Genomic DNA, 19234 nt, shown 5'->3' on the forward strand with positions numbered 1-19234 from the left:
GTATCTGCGCACGTATCCGACAGACGATAGCTCGCTGATGTTATAGCTTGCCGCAAAAGGTTGACAGGACGAATGATCTTCACCGCAAGTTAGTTGTTTGCTTCCTCAAAACGAAATCGGTCGACTGCAGCGGCAGCCAACGAGACGCGGCCAGACACGTGTGCAAACAAATCCAACTGGAGAGGCAGGTTTGAGAGTACAATGGGGAGAGTCGAGTGAAGGGTGGTGGGCCGGATTGATTGGGGTGGGAGTGCAGTGGTGGTAATCGTGAATGGAGAAACTGACCAGGATGACTTGTCGATAGATAGACGCGACGCAAAGCTCAAGGCGCGAGTGAAGCTGCAGGCTAAATTCGAACGCTGCAAACAATGCTAAAGGGTCAAAAAGCTAATCGTTACGTCGTTGCAGTCGTGAAGCAGGAAGAGCTGGTAGTCGACAACGCTTTTGACGCTCAGGTGCAAAACACGCAAAGGGACGAATTGACGAAGGCCGGTCTGGAAGAATAGCTGAAGATGGCTGAACGGGGTCGAAACATGTGCTGCAGGGTGGACGTGGGCGTGGGCAGTGTTGTTGTCGTGAAGGGTCGTAACGTCGTCGCGCTTCGTTAATGCGGGCCGAGCTGTATCGATACTGATAACCGCTGCACCTGCAAGAAAACACTACGCGCAGCACGCGTCAGTACTCGCACGTGGGACACAAAAGAGGAAGAAGTGAGTGCAAGACAATCAACAAGCGGCCGTATATGGGATGTAAACAGGGAAAGCCAACAGAGAGGCTTCTTCGCAGACTGCGGTGGGGAGGCGGAGGGTTTAGAGGCGGAGGTGGTTGGGATGGGACCTCTTGCTAGTGCTGGACCAACCAGACAACGCGCGACAGATAGGCGAGAGAAACGCAGGCGGCGTGTCCGGCGGGCAGCATTCGAGCGTGGCAGAACAGAAGAGAGTGGGTAGACCCTTTGACTTACCAAATTCTTCAACGAACGAACGCGAAGAGTGCGGACAACAACGACGCTGGACGGTTGCTTGCGTGTGGAGAAGGAAGTCGTTCTTGACGGCGATGCTGCAGGATTCTCTGCAGCGCTCGACAGCAGGCAGGCCGCAGCTAAGAGGGCTGACCGAGACAGGCGAGCAACGCACGCCCCGCCAGGTAGTCTGTTCGAGGTGGCCGCTTCTTTTGCAGGCGGCGTGTCCAATGCTTCTACACTGTCAGTGCGCGATGGGCGTCGCTGGCAAGTTGTTCCGTAGAGAAACGCTGTAGCTGCGTGAACGGGCCGGCGCGAGTTTGCAGGAGCGGCTCAATGAGACAGGCGATGCAGTCGAGATGAAGCCGCAGCAGCGCGTGAAGCCAGAGACGGTGCGCCCAAGGTGCAGGCTCTTTACTGTACCTAGGCACGGGTGGTGGAGATCTTCTGGGGACTCAGCGCTGCACACACACGAGCCGCCGCGAGCACACAATCTAAATTCACATCGGGCTTGGTGAGAGTCGCAGAGGACACGATGGCATGGGGGTGGCCCGGCTTGCGCACCCAGCCTGGACCCGCGAGCAACAATCCCGTGAAAGGCAGGCCGTTTCGCTCTCGACGCACAGACTCCACCTTGGAGCATGCTGACTGGGCTGATCCGCCGACGGTGCGGTTGACAAGGGCGCTGGATGGAGAACGAGATGACAGGGACAGGGCTGCCAGGCTATACCGCGACGACCACTATGCACGCAAGCGAGCATAGCACTCTCGTGCCAGCCACCACCCTGGCCCAAAGAAACACGACAGCAGACGCATCCTCTCGCACGCCTGCTGCCATGAGCACGTCTCAGGGACCGTCAGACGGCTGCTATTCCTGTTCGTGCCTCCAGACTCCTGCCAGCTTCCTAAACACTGGCGATGACATGGCGGGCAAGGATAGTGGGCTCCATGTTTAGCGGGCGCCTACTTTTTTTCACCAGTGTGCCGCTTCCTGAGGCATCGGATGGGCTCCCGATGGGGATAACACGGCTGAATACATGGGGCCATTGAGAGTAGCCGGAGATATTTGACGCGCAGTGCGAATACACCTAGTCAGTCGTCGAGTGATAGGGAGCAGTCGCGCAAGGGCTGCAGCCTTTGACTAAGCTGCGCCGGACCGCGTTGATGCGGAGCATAGCCCAGAAACGCATCCCAACAAGCGATCGGAAAGCCCCAGGTCAAACGTCTGGGTCCATATCACGCACAGTCGGCTGGAGCTGCTGAGTGGCCCGGCTGGCGCGATGATTTGCACTGCTGCGAGTCAGAGCGGGACGCTTGGTAGTGCTCACTGAGACGAAAAAGCAGAGAGAGACACTGCAGCACTGCCGGCCAGCCACGCTCGCTCTGAAACGGGCTCAACTGCCGCGGCACGCCCATGGGCTGACCATCATCGTCATCCTTTCCTCTTTCACAGCGGCAATGGATGCTTTGGGCAGGACGTAGATGAGATCCAGCTTCCCGAATGTCTCTCGACACCCTGATGCCGTGCGAATTCCCTGCTCAGGCTAAATGGGCGCCCCATCCAACTGTCGCAGGGATGAGGCCCGAGAGCGAGCGGGATAGACGGACGGTAGGCCGTGCAAGCCAGCTGTTTGGTCTGGTATTGGTCAGACCCCATCTGATTGGCTGTGTAGTCGACGGTATGGACTGAGACCAGCGTCTATCATGGCCATCGGCTTATCCACTCGACGGCCTGGACACGCAAGACATGAAGCGAGCATGTGAAGCAGGTGCGACGTGGAGACTCGACTGTGTGCGACAGCCATGTCATGTCCGCAGCGTCGACCATAGATGCTGGAAGCCCTCCACACTGCAATCGATGGACAAACGTGCCGACCGTGACACAGGCTTGGGCTTGACGTTGGATGTGGACGCCGCAGAGTTTGATAGGATGCCCACTAGTTGCGGTGAGTAGATGCGCTGGCGACGCTAGCCCCAAGCAGCCCTGCCAAGCCGAGGTCACGCTTTCTTACTGCGCCCTCAACAGCCACCCGCACTACCGCGCTATGAGTGCAACTCAATATTCATCACCGTGTCTCGCTGTCGGAATCTCTTGACCCAGTACCCTGGCAGTGACCTAGTGCAGTATCACAAGGGCATTCCTTTCGGCCAGCTGAAACAGCAATACGGCCGGACGCCTCCCTCGCCGCAATCCTCAAAGCGAGAAACGCCCTGCCATGTCACTGCGTCACGGGATTCGCAGCACAGCGCACGGGAGAATCCGCCTCCATCCCTGCCACAACCATGCGAACGGTGACAGCCTCGACTCTGGGACTCAAAGCAGGCCAGCCACTTGACAGTTGGCACCTGTCCTGCCCATGTTATCGCCTCAGGCGCCAAACCAACTGTTCGCATCCATCTGATCCCCCCTGCTAGCCGCGGAGCGTACATTGATGCTCTGACGGCCAATCCTCCCATGTTATCTTGCAACATGTGGTCTCAAGTCTGGTCGGGAACAACATTCCCGCACACCTGTACCACTACTGACGGCATCAGATGAGGGCTGTCGGAGCATATCGCATCGTCAGTTGATCCTCGCCAAGATTGGAATGGCCATGCCAGGAACTCTATTACAGTGCGGTAGTACAGTTGCTAGTATGTGAATCACACCAGAGGCGAAAGGTAGGACCAGAAGCTCAAGCGACCCGCACCGTATTACCGTGTGTAAGTCTACGTTCAAGGAGCTGTGCGCACCATCTCCTCACCAAGGCGCAGTCACACCCTCGTCGCGTGGACTACCGTGGCTAGCAGATATGCACAGGTGTAAATAAACGTGCAGTGCAGCCGGCGCGATGTGGGAGCGGATCGTGGAGAAAGGCCCGCGCCTGTCTCTACCTCTTACTTGCTGACCACCACCACAGCGGCAGTCGGGACTGGCAACATCAGTGTGTCAGAGCAAATACCGTCCTTGACCGATCCGGTCGAGCGCCCAGAGGTTTCAACCTCTCAGCACAAGACCAGCGTTCTATTCTCGACCCTTTGACAGGGTTCATCAAAAGGGCGACTCTTGTTGCATCAGCCTTAGCTCCCTCGAGCATCGTGTTCTCGTGTAGTGGCCACGCAGTGGGGTCTGTGTACATTCCTGTCCAACTGGCAATAAAGCGCAATCTGTACTCGGACCACAGCTGTCTGTATCCCCGGAGGAGGGCGTCGCCCTGAGCCTGCTTAGTACAACTACTAATCTTATCATCCGCTTGACTGAGAAGACCGCTCTAGAGAAAACAAATCATTCTCCACGTCCAAGTCAAAGACCATCTCGAACACATGTACGAACGTTCCTGCAGCGTGAGGCAATCCCGCGATGCGGCCGCGCTTGGGACAATCTAGCCTTCGATTGGATAACGCCGCGTATGCAGCAAGCCGCACTTGCATATGCATGTGATATAGGGTATCCCTGCATGGTCTGAGCCAAGCTCGTGCCCCTCAGTCGTCCACGATCACGGCTCGATCGAACTGCTGGAATAAGGCCTTCACGTGCGGTTCCACTGACAATTTCATGTCTTCGCTTGATAGCCCACGAGCGCGAAGCGACCGTCGTGGATTCAGAGCGAGATATTGAATTCTCCCGCGACGGTCATTCTGGAGCCCTTGCTTCCATATTGATCAGCACCACATCCTCGTTCAAGCGTTCAGATAGGCGTTCGGCTACCAATCACCACCGGCCACGTCAGGAGACAGCAGAGCCGTTATCGGGGTATCGACGGAGCAAGTAAGCCACGACCGCTCCTTGCAGCTCGTGGGGTGCGACCTCCGATTTTGATTGGCGGGTCGACACGCTCACCGGTCTTGCTTCATGGGTTTTCGCCCCACCCCTTGTCACGCTCTGTGGACGACTCGCTTGTTCCGACGTTCTCTAGCGTCTTTTCGATTGCACTCCAGATGCTCTTCGATGCTCAACAAAGTTCAACAATGAACAATCGAAGTGAGGGGTTCATTGTTCGGTTGAGATGACTACCCGTTTTGCCGGCAACAAACATCCTCTAGAAGCGAAGCCTTCACCGCTCTTCTATTCTTGTACCTCGGATCTTCAATGGAAGGTTGAAGCAATCTAAAAGCTTGCTGGCGAGCTAGGGTGAAGTAGACGGCCGTGCTCCCCCCGCTGCGCCGCACGCTCACTGTATGTATGTACTTGTAAAGTGCCGGCAGCGACGCAGACGTTTTGAAGTCGTCACTTGAGTCAGAAAGTCGCCGGTGGGCACACATGTCGACTTCCGCCTCCATGCAGCATCTCAACGGCAGCCAAAGCAGGCTGCCATCTCGCAGCAGAGTCGCTTGTGGCTAGGGCGGTGCATGATCCGCACGACATACCTACATGCGTCAATTGTATGTCTTGCCACAATTCAGGGTACACTGCAGTATGCCCCACGCTATGAAGCGGATTACATACGATGATCAAGAACCTTGGAATGACTCGAATTGAGGAACATACGTTCTAAGAAGGGTCTCAGCGCAACTATGCATAGGCGGCGATGGATTTCCATGGGTGCATTCAGCCTACCGCGACGTCCTTGCTGTACTGACCGTCGGATCCAGCTGTATGGACACATAGCGACCCGGTATACTACTGCAGAACGCGGCTGTACCGGTATCGACGCTCCATACATCGACTCATCTTTATCCAAAGACGTACTTTCGCCGGGCAACAGGCGAACAGATAACGCGTGCAAGCGCTATTGCGCTATCTACTGGAAACACGCCACCTTCGATATCTTCTCGATACTACACCGGCTCGCTAGGGAAAGCAAAGTGCGTTACCCGCGTCCTTGGTAGTGGGCGGCTGGATAAATCACCACCGTCGCTTAAAGGCATGGTCAATATACCTCAGTGCGTCGGTAATATGACGGCATTCTAGAGCTCCCATCCGAGGGTCTCTACACAGGACCGAGAGCATCGCGCGATATTCTACCACCTACGCCTGCCCTTCTGGTCTTCGAATCGTCTAGCGTGTTTCGATAGGTAATCAAAATCAGGACTACCGGGTCGTGTTGTCGTATCCGAGCAAAGCAAAAACACTTCGAGCCGAGCTGGTTTTGGCCGAACCTCTAATCCGTGGCTATGCGAACGGACTACTCACCGAATGTAACGGGCTATGACGCCTAGGCCCGGGCTATTCACGCCAAAGCGTTGCTAAAAGCTAGATACGCGTCAACGGTGGTCCACACACAGGATGCTCGAGCTCTTCCATCGCTATCCGAATACACCGAGGAGAACGTGCTCAGCCAGCCATCCCGGGATACGCCGGGGTGGCTGGGAAACATGGGCTGATCTGGTAGGAAAATCTCTGCATGCATCGCGGGCCGAGAGAACTCGCGCATTGATCGTGTTGCAGTCCAGCGTCGTAGTTCATTTAGTCATGTTGAAGTTGCTTGAGTTTTGCTGCGCCTGCCTTGTGGCTGGGTTCGCATTATGCGAACCACGGTACCAGGTGTCATAGCGTGGTGCTACCTTTCAGCACGCATGTATACTTACGTCTACACACCCTGCAACCGCCAATACTAGGTCTTTGCCTTCTGACCCCGCATCGCAGACGGCAATGTCGGGTGTCGACCACCGACTGCTCCCCACGCGTACCTACAGTTCTGCCTCAATGTACATGCAGCATGCGCATATCCACGCATTGGGTCCCATTGCCTTGCCTTTGTTGACATCAACGGTATGGAATAACTGTGGAAACAACATCACCGTTACTGTTGACGACTGCATTCCAATTCGCGGGAAAGTTGACAATCCCCCGACACGTTCGGCTCCGTTGCGCTTCTCATCGCGACATCATCATTCATCGCGGCCGGCTAATGCTTCTCCCCAACCCACTCCGAATCACACACACCTACCAGATCCATGAAACAAGCCAGGCTAAAGCCTGAAACATACAAGTTTGCTACTACGGTAAAACCAGCAGAATACCCATCCGCAATCTCCTGCGAACACATGTTGTAGATCAAACATTCAATGTTGCAAGTGTCCACGATGCCATGTTCAACCCAAGACGGGCGCATCCCTCCTGTCGAGTAATTGACGTGCGTCGCGGGTCGGCTCTGCATGTTTTGACACGTTCGGTATCTTTGACCCTGCATTGCAGACGTGCCTCGGTGAGGCGTGCATGCGCAGGCTTGCTCGTGTCTCAGATGTGGCAGGATTGTACTGCTGCAACCTTGCTCGTGGAGGTTGTGATGTAGAGTAGGATGACATCACGTGTGTGATATGCGCCTGCATGCGCGCTGCGCGTGCGCATTGCGTTTTCATGCCTCTGCTGCTATGCGATTATCTCTGTCTGATAGTTCGTATCTTCGCATAAGTGAAAAGTCGATAGTCGGATGAAGTCGACTTTTTGATATTCATTCGTTGGACATCAAGTTGCGCCTGCCTCAATAAGCACGATGCATGTGTGACCCCGCGTGATGTGCAATCTCAGCGCGCGGACACCCAGATCACAGATGTCCAGTGGCATCTGAATTCTAGCTACACCAAGGTGCCCGTAGTCAATCAGAGTTTCACATCATCGACCAAATCCTGGTAAGATGATCATCGCAACAATAATCTGCCTCTTCGCTCACGTCTTTATCACACATCCGCTGTACCAACTCTATCGCAATTACGCGTCCGCACGTAAGTCTGGCTTGTGCATCATCATAAGTCCTGTCACTCCATATACTCTACAATGGCAGCTGGTAGCCAGTCTATTCCGAACTTACCTGGAAAGATACCGGTGGTTCAGGGCCATTGACTGGACATGTTGCTGGCAAGACAACGACAAGTTACATCAAGAACTTGGTCTCTGCTTCATTGTGGTGGCGCCAGGGCATAATGTGCTATGTACGAGTGATCCGAGAACGATTGAACATGTACTCAAGGATTGGAGGGGTTATGTAAAGCCGGATAATGTAAATGGTGAGTCCGACGATGTGTGATAGGACACTGGAAGCGGTAACTGACTGTGGCTGTAGAGATATTGGGCACGTTTGGGCAAAATGTTGACACGGTATGTGCCATATGCTCTAGAAACCCGCAGTTCATCCCATCTCCTTCGTACTCAGGACCGTAAAAGCTAACGCAAAAAGTCAAATGGCGATGATTGGATCCGTCATCGCAAACTCACAGCGCCATGCTTCAACGAGCGAGCCTCAGCCACGGTATGGAACGAAGCTCTGCAACAGTCGAAAAACATGATCGAGCGTTGGCTCTCATCACCCGGCGGAAGGACGAACAGCATGATCAAGGATACCAGTACACTGGCGCTCAACGTCATCTCTTCAGTCGCTTTCAAGAATACAGAAGTCAATGAACCGGCACCAGGTCACCAACTGTCACTTCGCGATGCACTAGTGACGGTGATGAGTACTTCAATCTCACCGGCTATAGAGGGTATCATGCCACTCTTCAAATCGCCCGTACTCGAATCGCTACTTCCAACTAGTACTAAGAGACTGCTACTCGCTGTGCGTGAGTTCCGGCAGTACATGGACGAGACTGTCGTCAGAGAGCGATCTAAAGTGGTTGACGGGCAACCCAAAGCTGCTACACTCATCAGTACGCTGATCAGGGCCAACGATACAACCAACACTGGAAGTGCGGGTTCGAAAGCTAAACTATCTGACGCTGAGTTAAGAGGCAATATCTTTATTTTCACAGTTGGTGGACTGGAGTCTACTTCAATCACACTATCATACGCATTGGCTTTACTGGCTGTGCACCCTGAGGTCCAAGACTGGGTAGTGGAAGAGCTGGATGAAGTCCTGAAAGACGAAGCAACTGATGACCCGGAGTATGCAAGAATGTTCCCGCAACTGAAGAGGGTTATCGCTGTTATGGTACGTCTTCATTCGCCATCAACACCAGTCATCTACTGTTACGCATCGCATGATCGAAGACTAACAGAATTGCAAGTACGAAACGCTACGTCTCTACAGTCCTTCGCCGCCTCTTCCGCGTTCGCCCTTCCCTGCATATCCCCAGCGTACTATCCCACAGACCAGTTTAGATTCCAAGAAAGCCCATGAGAATATCGTTCTTCCGGCTAACACCCAAATCATGCTCAACTCATGGGCTTCTCACACCTCATCCGCCAACTTCCCCGATCCGCTTACTTGGAACCCGAAGCGCTGGATTCAGTCGCAATCCGCCGGCAGTAGCAAGGTAACTCTACCCGAGATACTGTCTGCTGAAGAACTCAAGCACCCAACGAGTGGTAGTGGATTCTTCGCATGGGGGACTGGCCCAAGGATCTGCCCGGGAATGAAGTTTAGTAAGGTGGAGTTTTGCAGTGTGTTGAGTAGCGTCCTAGAAAAGGTTCGGGTTGAAGTGGTGTGTCAAGACGACGAGAAGGTGGGTGTGGCTGGACAGAAGGTGATGAGTATTTTGCGGGACTCATGTGCAGACCCGCTGCTGCTTCATGTCAGACAACCAGAAAAGTTGGAGTTGAGGTTTGTCGAGCGCTGAGAATTATTGATATCAAAACTGGTCACGGGTAGTAGGAGTGTGGAGACTTTTCGTAGTGTTGCAGTCGTAATGACTGCCAAAGGGATGTGCATTATAATGCCTAGATCACCCACGCATATATCGTCTTGGATATGATATGGTCCATATTCACTCTTAAAAACCCGACATTCGACTCGGCGCCCGACTTCCAGCATCAGTAGACATATAAGGTACCCTTGGTGGCGGCGTATCCTTTTCCAGGAACGCAAAGATATCCTGTCCCACCTGTCGGCTGATCTTACGGTACATCGACAACATGACATCCGTCCCCGCATCGTTCAGCTCATAGTCTGGTCCGCGACAGCCGGGTATAACTTTGCAGTGGGTCGCAGGCTCAGAATAACCCTGCGTGTGAAGGCAAAGCCAGGTGTAACAGAAATAACACGCTGGCTTGCTACACCCGATGTACTTGTCGTTGTCAACAAAGTTGATGGCCTGCGACCTGGCGAACTTGTCTGCGATTTGGAGTTCGGCGTGCACTCTGGTCACCACCATTTCTTTCGAGGCCATGTGGTTGTATATTGGTCTTGATGGTAATGGGTCCAAGTGATACAGCCGAAGGAACGTCTGTTGAAACTTCAAAGGATCACTTGGGCTGGTCTCTTCGAGTACAGAGTACAAAACTTCATGTGGAATCAAACGGACCGGTGAGACGGTCTTCTTCACGATCCGGGGTGTATTGACGATCTGTATCTTAGAGATCTTTTGAAGCGAAGGAACGAGCGTCATGGCTTCGACAACCTTGTTTGCGGCGTCACGTGTCGCGCCCAAGCGATAGATATGATGCGCCAATTGGCTAAAGCCATCTTCCGCAGTTTTGGAATATGATCTGATGGCCCGGATGTGTTCGCCTCTCATGCCATAGCAAAGGTCGACATAGGCTTCCAGGTTCGTACTCGGTGGATGCTCAAGCAGCTGCCCCAACTTGGTTCTCAAGAGGTTGACTTATGTAGTAAGCGCATATTCATAGCGCCGATATGGGAAACATACCAACATCGTCTCTTTCAACGCATTCGAGAGCCTCATTGCATTGGAGTGCGTGTCTCTTTATCGCATCTCTGTAGAAGTGGATCCTTGGTCTACACTTCTTCACACTGAGGGTCAAGATACGGTCTTGAACAACACGGAGAGTTTCCACAGTTGCAGCTTTTGCGCGCTTCAGAATCTTCTGTGCATAGAACAAGACCTCTTCGCGTATTCCTTCGTTTGCAGCCAACCAGAGGCAGTCGCCAGTTTCTACTTCCATCATTTGTAATGCAGTCGCTGTGACTGTCTTGCCGCCTTTCTCCACGTCACAAAGATAAGCGAAAGAATCCAAGAAGTCTCGCCGGGCTTCGCGTGTCTTGTCGCTGGACATTGCTCGTTGCTTTAGTCCGTCTTTGAATCTAGTAAGGGCTTCCAAAAGTACCAGACGGGGATACAGGACGGCGGACTCAAGCTTTGTGATTTCGGACTCCCTCTCTACCAGCTTCCGCGGTCCTATAGGTGGTATCGAACTCGTTCCGGTAGACATGAGTTGAAGGGCTGTTCCATCAGCCATTGGCTGAGAGCGCGACTGGGCCATGGCGACGGCCAGAGAATGTGTGCTAAAGCTTAAGAAGGCGCTACTGTTGCCGAGCAGGTCCCAAAGTGAAAAGTAGCCAATATGAGATGATATGTATGAGACTCAACGACTTTCTATCGGTTTCGATAACGTTCCTCAGACGTTACGGGAAGTGCACGTTTGTCCAATAGGAGCGTAGTACACGTATACCTGCAGGTTGACCGGGGGTTGTCTGCACCGGCGCCTACAGGAAAGTGGGGAGGCTTGCATTGTTGATGTTCTTGAAAGCTGTCTGATCGTTTCTTGTTTTCCTTCCAGATGTCCCGGAGCCTCGTGCGGTGCGCGCATCGATCTGCTGATGTTTACTTGTATATGTGTAAACGCAATATGTGTATCATATCGGGGCTATTCTTGAGATAACCAAGGATAGATAGAGATAGGAGGAAAAGACAAGGTAGGCATGTTGATACCATGATATGTTGGGGCTAATCTTGAACCGAAATTCACGAGAGACATATCCATGTACGTAGTTCTGGTGGCCCGAAATCCTCCCAGCTAGAAAGCTACCTTCCTGCTAAGCTGCATACTGTGTAGTCTTCCTTTCCCGAAGTCTCCCACGCCATGCGCCTATATTGCGGCGTCTTTCCACCTCGGCCCGCGTCAACTCAGGTGCTCGCATCATAGTGGTCAGCCGGCCCTCCATCTCTTTCTCGGTGAGTTCGCCTTCCACAAACTTCCAGGTATCCGTTACGACGACGTATTCGACCTTATCTTCGGTACCGTGGTGAATCCAACTTTGTCCATCCAGCTTGCTTGGGCCCTTCCAAGTCCATTCCTTCAGCTCAGTGTTCTCAGCGCTCAGATATCCCTCGAGCTCATTATTCTGGAAGTTGCCACCTTCTCTTCGTACAGGTAGTTTCCATTGCTTGATTCGCTCGATGATGCGCATCATCTCCGCTTTCTTCCAACTGAGCGTCTCGTACTCAACCCTCAGTACGCGCAAGCCGGGGTTTCCTTCGAAGTAGCGTAGCCACTTTTCTTCCATACTCAGTGGCGCATTGCTTTCCCAGAACCACCAATCGGAGTATCGTATGGTAATAGTAAGCTGGGTTGGTCGAAACTGTGGAATGCTGAAGATGTAGAACAGTTGAGGGCCCTCTTCAAGCCAGAACATCTGCGTGAAGAAACGAACTTTCTGGAGTGACTGAACGGCTTGCGGAGTAAGGTTGCGGAAGAACCTTTCACACGCTGGAGTGCATGTACGGCCATCCGGTCCACGATCTGGGCCGAGATCAGTTTAGCGCAACGTCACAGGCTTCGCATAAACATACTAAACCAAAAAGCCCATTCCAGCTCTCTGAGGAACACTTTCTGACCCTCCGCGTACGCGAGCTTGCACGTGCGCAAAAGCGCACTGCTGCCCTTGAGCGGACCTGAGAAACCTGGCCGGTACCAGTACGAGTCTTCCGGATACGCTGCTGCGCTGTCTTCATCCTGCATGAGCGCCAATTGGAAGATCTCGTTACGGATCTCGCCAGGTATGACATAGAACAGCGGGCTTTGTGGCTGAAAATTGGAGGGTGGAGGGATAGGATCAGACGCCATTGGGACAGCGCGAGTTTCGTAGCTTGAGGTAAACGGTAGATGGTCGCGAAAGCTGTCGAGAAGACGTTATGAGTTTATGTACGGCAGCTTGGAGGTCGCCGTATCAGGCAAAGACTGATGGCTGCCTGTTTGGTGGCCCCGGGCACGGCCGATGTGGCTAGCGGCCATGCCCGGGCAGTCGTTGCCCAATAGACGGACGCGCTAGCTGTCGCAGACCCACCAAAGAGTTAAATACAGAGATACCTTCTCTATCTTCTCTATCTTTTGCGCTTAAGCCTAAAAAGTCTTTTTATAAAAGTACTTTAGTTATATATATTAAAAAAAAAGATATTTAGTAATAGTAGTTTACTAAGTTTATCTAAAGTAGTTATCTTTATATATACTTATAGTAGCTAAAAATAACTTTATAATAAATATTTATTAGTAAACTAATTTTATAGCGTAAACTAGTCTAAAAAGAGTAAGATCTATTACTAGTTTATTAGTAAACTAATTCTATAGCGTAAACTAGTCTAAAAAAAGTAAAGTCTATTACTAGTATATAAAAAGATATATTTCTAAAAAAGTTAAAATTTTATATTTAAAAGTATAGACGTTAAGTAGACTAAAGCTTAAATTCTTAGCGCTACTACTTTTAGTATAGTTAAAGCTTTTAAAATTTAAAGTAGTAAAGTAACTATTTTATAATAATATACTAATATCTACTTATAGTAAAAAGAATTATAATATAATTATATATTCTTAATAGCTTATAACTAATAAAACTATAAATTATAAAGTAATAAAATACTAAAATATTTAGTAAGTAAAATTATACTTCTATATATATACTTTTTATTCTCTATTTCTATTTCTATCTTTACTTTTATTTTATAGCTTATAGTAAATTAAAGATCTAAAACTTATTAAAAATATAAATAGTAGCTTAAATCTAATACTAAAGCTATACTAGCACTAAATAATTTCTTAACTATATTTTTACTTTTTTATAAGTTCTTTTAGTATTAGTAAGTCTAAAGCTAATTTTATTACTAGTTATATTACCTCTCTTTATACTTATATTAATTATATTCTTATACTATATTACGTTACTTATTAAAGCTTTTATAAACTACTTTAAGACTACTAAAAAGAAAGCTTTTAGTTAAGCTATTCTAGTAATTATTATATAAACTATTATTAAAGCTATTATAAAGGCTATTATTAGAGCTTTTAAAATTTATTTTACTTATTTTATATTATATTCTAAAACTACTAAAACTATTACTACTATTAATACTATTAAGATTATTATACTACTACTATAAAAGCTTTTAATATATAGACTAAAACTTTTTATAGTTTTTTATTTTAGCTAAGCTTTTAAGTAACTTACTAGTAATATATAAAAGTTCTTTTATAAGCTATACTTACTCTAAAAGAAGTAATAAAATAGTTATTATATTACTAGTATTACTTTTTTTACTTAAAGTAATCTATTAATTATTTATACTATATATACTTATAACTTTATATATAAAATTAAGCTATAAATAGCTTTACTTATAAAAATAAAAGTAGCTATTATATACTAGCGTAAAGCGTTTATTAAAATTTTTAGCTAAAGTAATAATAAATAGACTAAAGAAAATAAAGTATTTAAAGCCTACTTTTAGTATAATAATACTATTAAATAGATAGTAGCTATATTAGTATTTTACTATTATAGTTACTCTTAAGAACTAAGCTATAATAAAGTAGTTATCTTTATTAGCTTAAGTTATATTATATTAATAGCTAAAGATTAAATATAGTAAGGTATTAATATACTACTATAGGCGTTACTTAATATAAAGTTTCTCTTCTTAGTAAGGCTTTAAAAGTAATATATTATTAGTTTATATAGAAGTCTTAGTACTAATAGTAATATATACTAAATATATTAAAATCTTAAAATCTTTTAGTAGTTCTAGAATAACTTTAAAAGCTAGGCGTTTTTTAATATCTTTTTACTAAATAAAGTCTATAAAATTAGATATAAGGTACTAGTCTATTACTAGTATATAAAAAGATATATTTCTAAAAAGATTAAAATTCTATATTTAAAAGTATAAGTATTAAATAAACTAAAACTTAAGTTTTTAGCGCTACTACTTCTAGTATAGTTAAAGCTTTTAAAATTTAAAGTAGTAAAATAACTATTTTATAAATACTAATATCTACTTATACTATAGTAAAAAGAATTATAATATAATTATATATTCTTAATAGCTTATAACTAACTAAGCTATAAATTATAAAGTAATAAAATACTAAAATCTTAGCTTATAAAATTATACTTCTATATATATATCTTTTATTTTCTACTTCTATTTTTATTTTATAGCTTATAGTAAAATTAGAAATCTAAAAACTTATTAAAGATATAAATAGTAGCTTAAATTTAATACTAAAAGCTATACTAGTATACTAAATAAGTCTTTAACTACGTTACTAATACTTCTTTTATAAGTTCTTTTAGTGTTAGTAAGTATACTTACTTAAAGCTAATCTTATTACTAGTTATATTACTTCTCTATCTTTATACCTATATTAATTATATTTTTATACTATATTACTTATTAAAGCTTTTATAGACTACTTTAAAACTACTACTAAAAAGAAAGCTTTTAGTTAGACTATTTTAGTAATTATTATATAAACTATTATTAAGGCTATTATAGAGGCTATTATTAGAGCTCTTAAAACTTACCTTACTTATTATAATAAATATATAATAAGTTATTATAATAAGTTAGTATAATAAGTTTTATAATAGCTTATACTATAAAACTAGAGTTAAAGCTTAACTAGTAAGTTTATAAAATATATATTTTTTACTACTTTTTTTTTAAACTTTTTATTATAATAATAAATAACTAAATTATTATAATAATAAATACTTAACTTATTATTTATTAACTTTTTAGCTTTTCTAATACTTTTATAGTATTATTTTTATATTTATATTTTAATTTTTTACTATAGTATAAGATCTTCTACTATCTACTTACTTTTTTTAAAGTAATACTTAAAAAACTAAAAATAATAGTAGTATAGCTACTTTATTAAAATATAAAAGTAGCTAAAATAATTTTATATATATTTAAGTAGCTTAATAATAGTATATAATTAGTTTATACTTTAAAGTAAAGTTTTTAATATTATAGTACTAAGTTATCTTTACTTTTATATATAAGAAGTAGCTATAATTAAAATACTACTTTTTTAGCTTACTACTAAGTAGTAGCTAATAATTTTTAAAAATTTTTTTTTAAAAAAAGTATAGTAGTAAAAAGTAAGCTTAGTAAATATACTACTTATTAAGTTTAGTATATAACTAGTTTAAAATAGTTAAAGTAGTTAAAGCTAGTATTATAAATTAATTTTATAATTTTATAATATTTACTATTTATATAAAAGAGTAGCGTTATAAAAAAAAAAAATTTACTTCTAGACTAGCGTTTTAGTAAATAAAACTAGAATTATATTAATAATAGAGATACCTTTAATAAAGGCTATAGTAAAGAAAGAAAAGTAGTAGTCTAAATCTTAATATAGGTGTATAGGAACATTAACTAGATAAAATTATGAGTTAGGCGCGAAGGTGGTGAGTGGAGCTGACACAACAGTTATCGAAGGCAAGTGCATGTGTGACCAAAGAGGGGAAATCACACGAAGCAGCTACACAATCTAACGCGACTAAAGTGACCAAGCTTTTGGCAACGAGGGCGCTGTTATATCTAGGCACTGAGGATGACTACATTCGAAAGCTGGTAATATCGACTGCAGAGAAGAGAGATGAAGGGATGGACGCAGCGGAGCCAACACGTGAGAGCTTGACCAGTAGTACTCAAGAGATTGATAGGCTGTATTGCAAATCTATGATGCTTTGTCATCCAAAGTTATCTGGTAGTGACACATTCTGGTGCTTCACGAGCTTTGACAGAGAGCACAGCGCGACCACTAGACAACCTTGCGATACAGTGAGTGAACTCTGCTCGAGCTTGCGACATCTGAAAATGCAAGTGAGAGAAGAGTCAGCTGATAGCGCGTTGGCAGCTTACCCAGTCGGGCGAGACTAGGCTTGTTCGCGACTTCCTGCTCCCCAGCACTGAACAGGCTATCGCTCTCTCATCTCACCTGGGCACCTAAGATCATTACCCCACGCCTCAGACACGCGCGCTCGTCGACATGACTGACTTGTGTGGCCTCCCAGACGAGCTCCTAGTCGCAGTCGCCAAATGTCTGCGAGACGACACTAAAAACGGATACAACGATCTCAATCACCTCGCGTTGAGTTGCCGGAAGCTATGCCCTATTGCGCAAGAGGTCTTACACACGGAAGTCTCTCCAAATCCGACCCCAAAACGAGGTCTTGCAAATCTCGCGCGTACTCTCTTGCAGCGACCCGATCTTGCGAACAGAGTGCGGAAACTAAACATCAGCTTATCCGGCAAGTCATTCACGCATCACCGGAGCTGCTTATCTTGCGGGTGCTATTATGAAGAGTGCCGACAGGACTGTACTTGCGGTATTCCGGAGCTTTTGGCCTTATTCCAGGGTTTTACGAGCACTGTCAATTCAAGGAACGGTGTTTCGCTTCACCACGAGGACTGGGAAGACATGCTGGTGAGGGGCGTAGACACGGCTCTCATCGGGATAATCCTGTGCATAACGCCTGCCCTCGGTACGCTTTCGCTGACGACCTTGGATTCACCATTGTATTACGAACAAGACAAGAACAACGCTGTTTGGGCCGAAGTCGAAAATCTTTTCGAGCTCATATCCAGGCACGTGAGTTTGTCAGATTGCTTCCAGGGCCTCTCTAGCCTGACACGGTTGTCAACAAATGGACGCGCACCATCAAGCTGGCTGAGTTTACCCCGGCTTGAAGCCGCGAGGTTCGACCTGTTCGAAGACCCTCTGGCGACCATAGACTATGCCAATACGATGACATCACATATCACACCTGGTGCAACAGTTTCTACGACTTTGACACGTCTGGTCATCCAACCGGAGTTCAAAGCGCTCTACTTCTATGAAGCCACTCACATGGTGGGTGTGTACGGTCAATTCAGAAGCGTTGTTAGCGGTCTTCCAAACTTGACCCACCTCTTTATTCTGTACCGCGCTGTTGCCGACCCATATGACGAATCCCGACTCCCCCAAATTCCACGAGGATCTTTCGCGCATATTGTCTCGCAACTGAAGAGCTGCAGTTTGACAGATCTAACTCTGGACGTTGAGCTCGCGCTCAAGGATTTGGTCAGGTACATTACGATGAAAGAGTATATCCACGATACAAGTCCGATGACCACGTTTGCTGGATTACCTAAGCTTCGCAATCTCAATGCCCCACAAGACGCTTTCTTCTCTGCCAAGTACGGGACATTCCGAACTTGTCGTCTACCTACCACGATCGAGAACATCGGTATCATGGATTCGACGCACGAGACCAAGCGCTACCTCAAGCATCTTCTAGATCGCCACACAGAATGGCCAAACTTAAAGACTATCAAGCTTGGGGAGAGTCCGTGCAACGACCAGTCCGTACATCCAGATGAGAGCGATGACGACGCTAGCCAAAGCGACGCAGGAGAGCGGCGGAAACTCTCCGAGGTTGATGACTCAATCTACGAACAGGCTCGGAGCCGTGATTTGAGGGTGGAGAAGGTGCAGGATAGAACTGCATGGAAGAAGGGATGGGAGGGTCTGGGTTTGTGAAGAGAGTATGTGAGAGCGGGGACGAGTTAGTCAGCAGACAACTGTGCGCTCAATCTGGACTGGCGAGTGGCAGAGAACGATACCTGAGCAGATACTGCAATCCAAAATAGCAATATAAACTAGCAAATAGTGATAGGAAATATCTTACGGCTTTATTAAATGAGAAAGCGGATGATGTATCGAACAGGTGTCTTGACAAACTTGAACAAGCGCGATGTGTACATGTCTTCAAACCAGGCTGCTAGCGCTAAGACGATTGAGCACAGCAACGCACACTCGTCATAACTTCGGGTAAACTATACGCAGTCGGCTGAGCTTTGGGCAGCTGGGTAAACTCCGGGGGTCTCTGAGCGGGCGTTGCCCATGCTGAGACCACAAGCCATCGCGAGTGGTCGCAGAGTAAGTATGGAAGCCATCATATGACTTGAAAACTCTTGCACCGGTGCCATATCGCAGGAGTCTCTTCTCTAGTGTTATGGGTCTGAAGTGGTTGCCTGAAGTTCTGAGCGATATAATGACATATCCAGGAACAACATGAGGTGCGGCGAGAACCTCCGGGCTGCAAAACTGAGTCTCGGTTTTTGGTCGAAGGTTTTCGCGAGATAACGATATGTCCAGAGACACCATATGGTGCGGCGCGTACTTCCGGGCTGCAAAATCGGGTCTCGATCGTTGGTCGAACGCTTGCGCGATACAATTCTATGTGATGCGGCGAGTACCTCCAACTGTGAAAATGGGATCGGTTCTTGGCCGAAGGCTTTTGCGATATAATCATGTATCCAGAGACACCTAATGGCGCGGCGAGTACCTCTGGGCTGTAGTGTCGGGTCTCGGTTCTTGGTCGATGCGCTGATTGTATTCGTTAT

At 46.7% G+C, this 19234-nt stretch overlaps 4 protein-coding genes across 4 annotated transcripts; 2 read left to right on the forward strand and 2 right to left on the reverse strand.

Annotated features, from left to right (window-relative positions):
- Positions 1 to 7804: 7804 nt before the first annotated feature.
- On the forward strand, positions 7805 to 9436 carry J4E78_005746 (uncharacterized protein; the record flags this gene model as incomplete). Its single annotated transcript, XM_049366362.1, has 3 exons — positions 7805 to 7813; positions 8059 to 8808; positions 8885 to 9436. 3 exons carry the CDS (start codon positions 7805 to 7807, stop codon positions 9434 to 9436), a joined length of 1311 nt encoding a protein of 436 aa, XP_049222088.1.
- A 625-nt stretch (positions 9437 to 10061) lies between these two features.
- On the reverse strand, positions 10062 to 11015 carry J4E78_005747 (uncharacterized protein; the record flags this gene model as incomplete). Its single annotated transcript, XM_049366363.1, has 3 exons — positions 10062 to 10070; positions 10121 to 10419; positions 10466 to 11015. 3 exons carry the CDS (start codon positions 11013 to 11015, stop codon positions 10062 to 10064), a joined length of 858 nt encoding a protein of 285 aa, XP_049222089.1.
- Positions 11016 to 11592: 577 nt separating this feature from the next.
- Positions 11593 to 12623, reverse strand: J4E78_005748 (uncharacterized protein; the record flags this gene model as incomplete). Its single annotated transcript, XM_049366364.1, has 2 exons — positions 11593 to 12299; positions 12350 to 12623. 2 exons carry the CDS (start codon positions 12621 to 12623, stop codon positions 11593 to 11595), a joined length of 981 nt encoding a protein of 326 aa, XP_049222090.1.
- Positions 12624 to 17594: 4971 nt separating this feature from the next.
- On the forward strand, positions 17595 to 18368 carry J4E78_005749 (uncharacterized protein; the record flags this gene model as incomplete). Its single annotated transcript, XM_049366365.1, has 1 exon — positions 17595 to 18368. The coding sequence occupies one exon, from the start codon at positions 17595 to 17597 to the stop codon at positions 18366 to 18368; it is 774 nt and encodes a 257-aa protein (XP_049222091.1).
- Positions 18369 to 19234: the final 866 nt, after the last annotated feature.

This window comes from Alternaria triticimaculans (genome assembly GCF_023758025.1).
Source record: "Alternaria triticimaculans strain BMP 0046 chromosome Unknown scaffold_7, whole genome shotgun sequence".
NCBI classification, from domain to species: domain Eukaryota; kingdom Fungi; phylum Ascomycota; class Dothideomycetes; order Pleosporales; family Pleosporaceae; genus Alternaria; species Alternaria triticimaculans.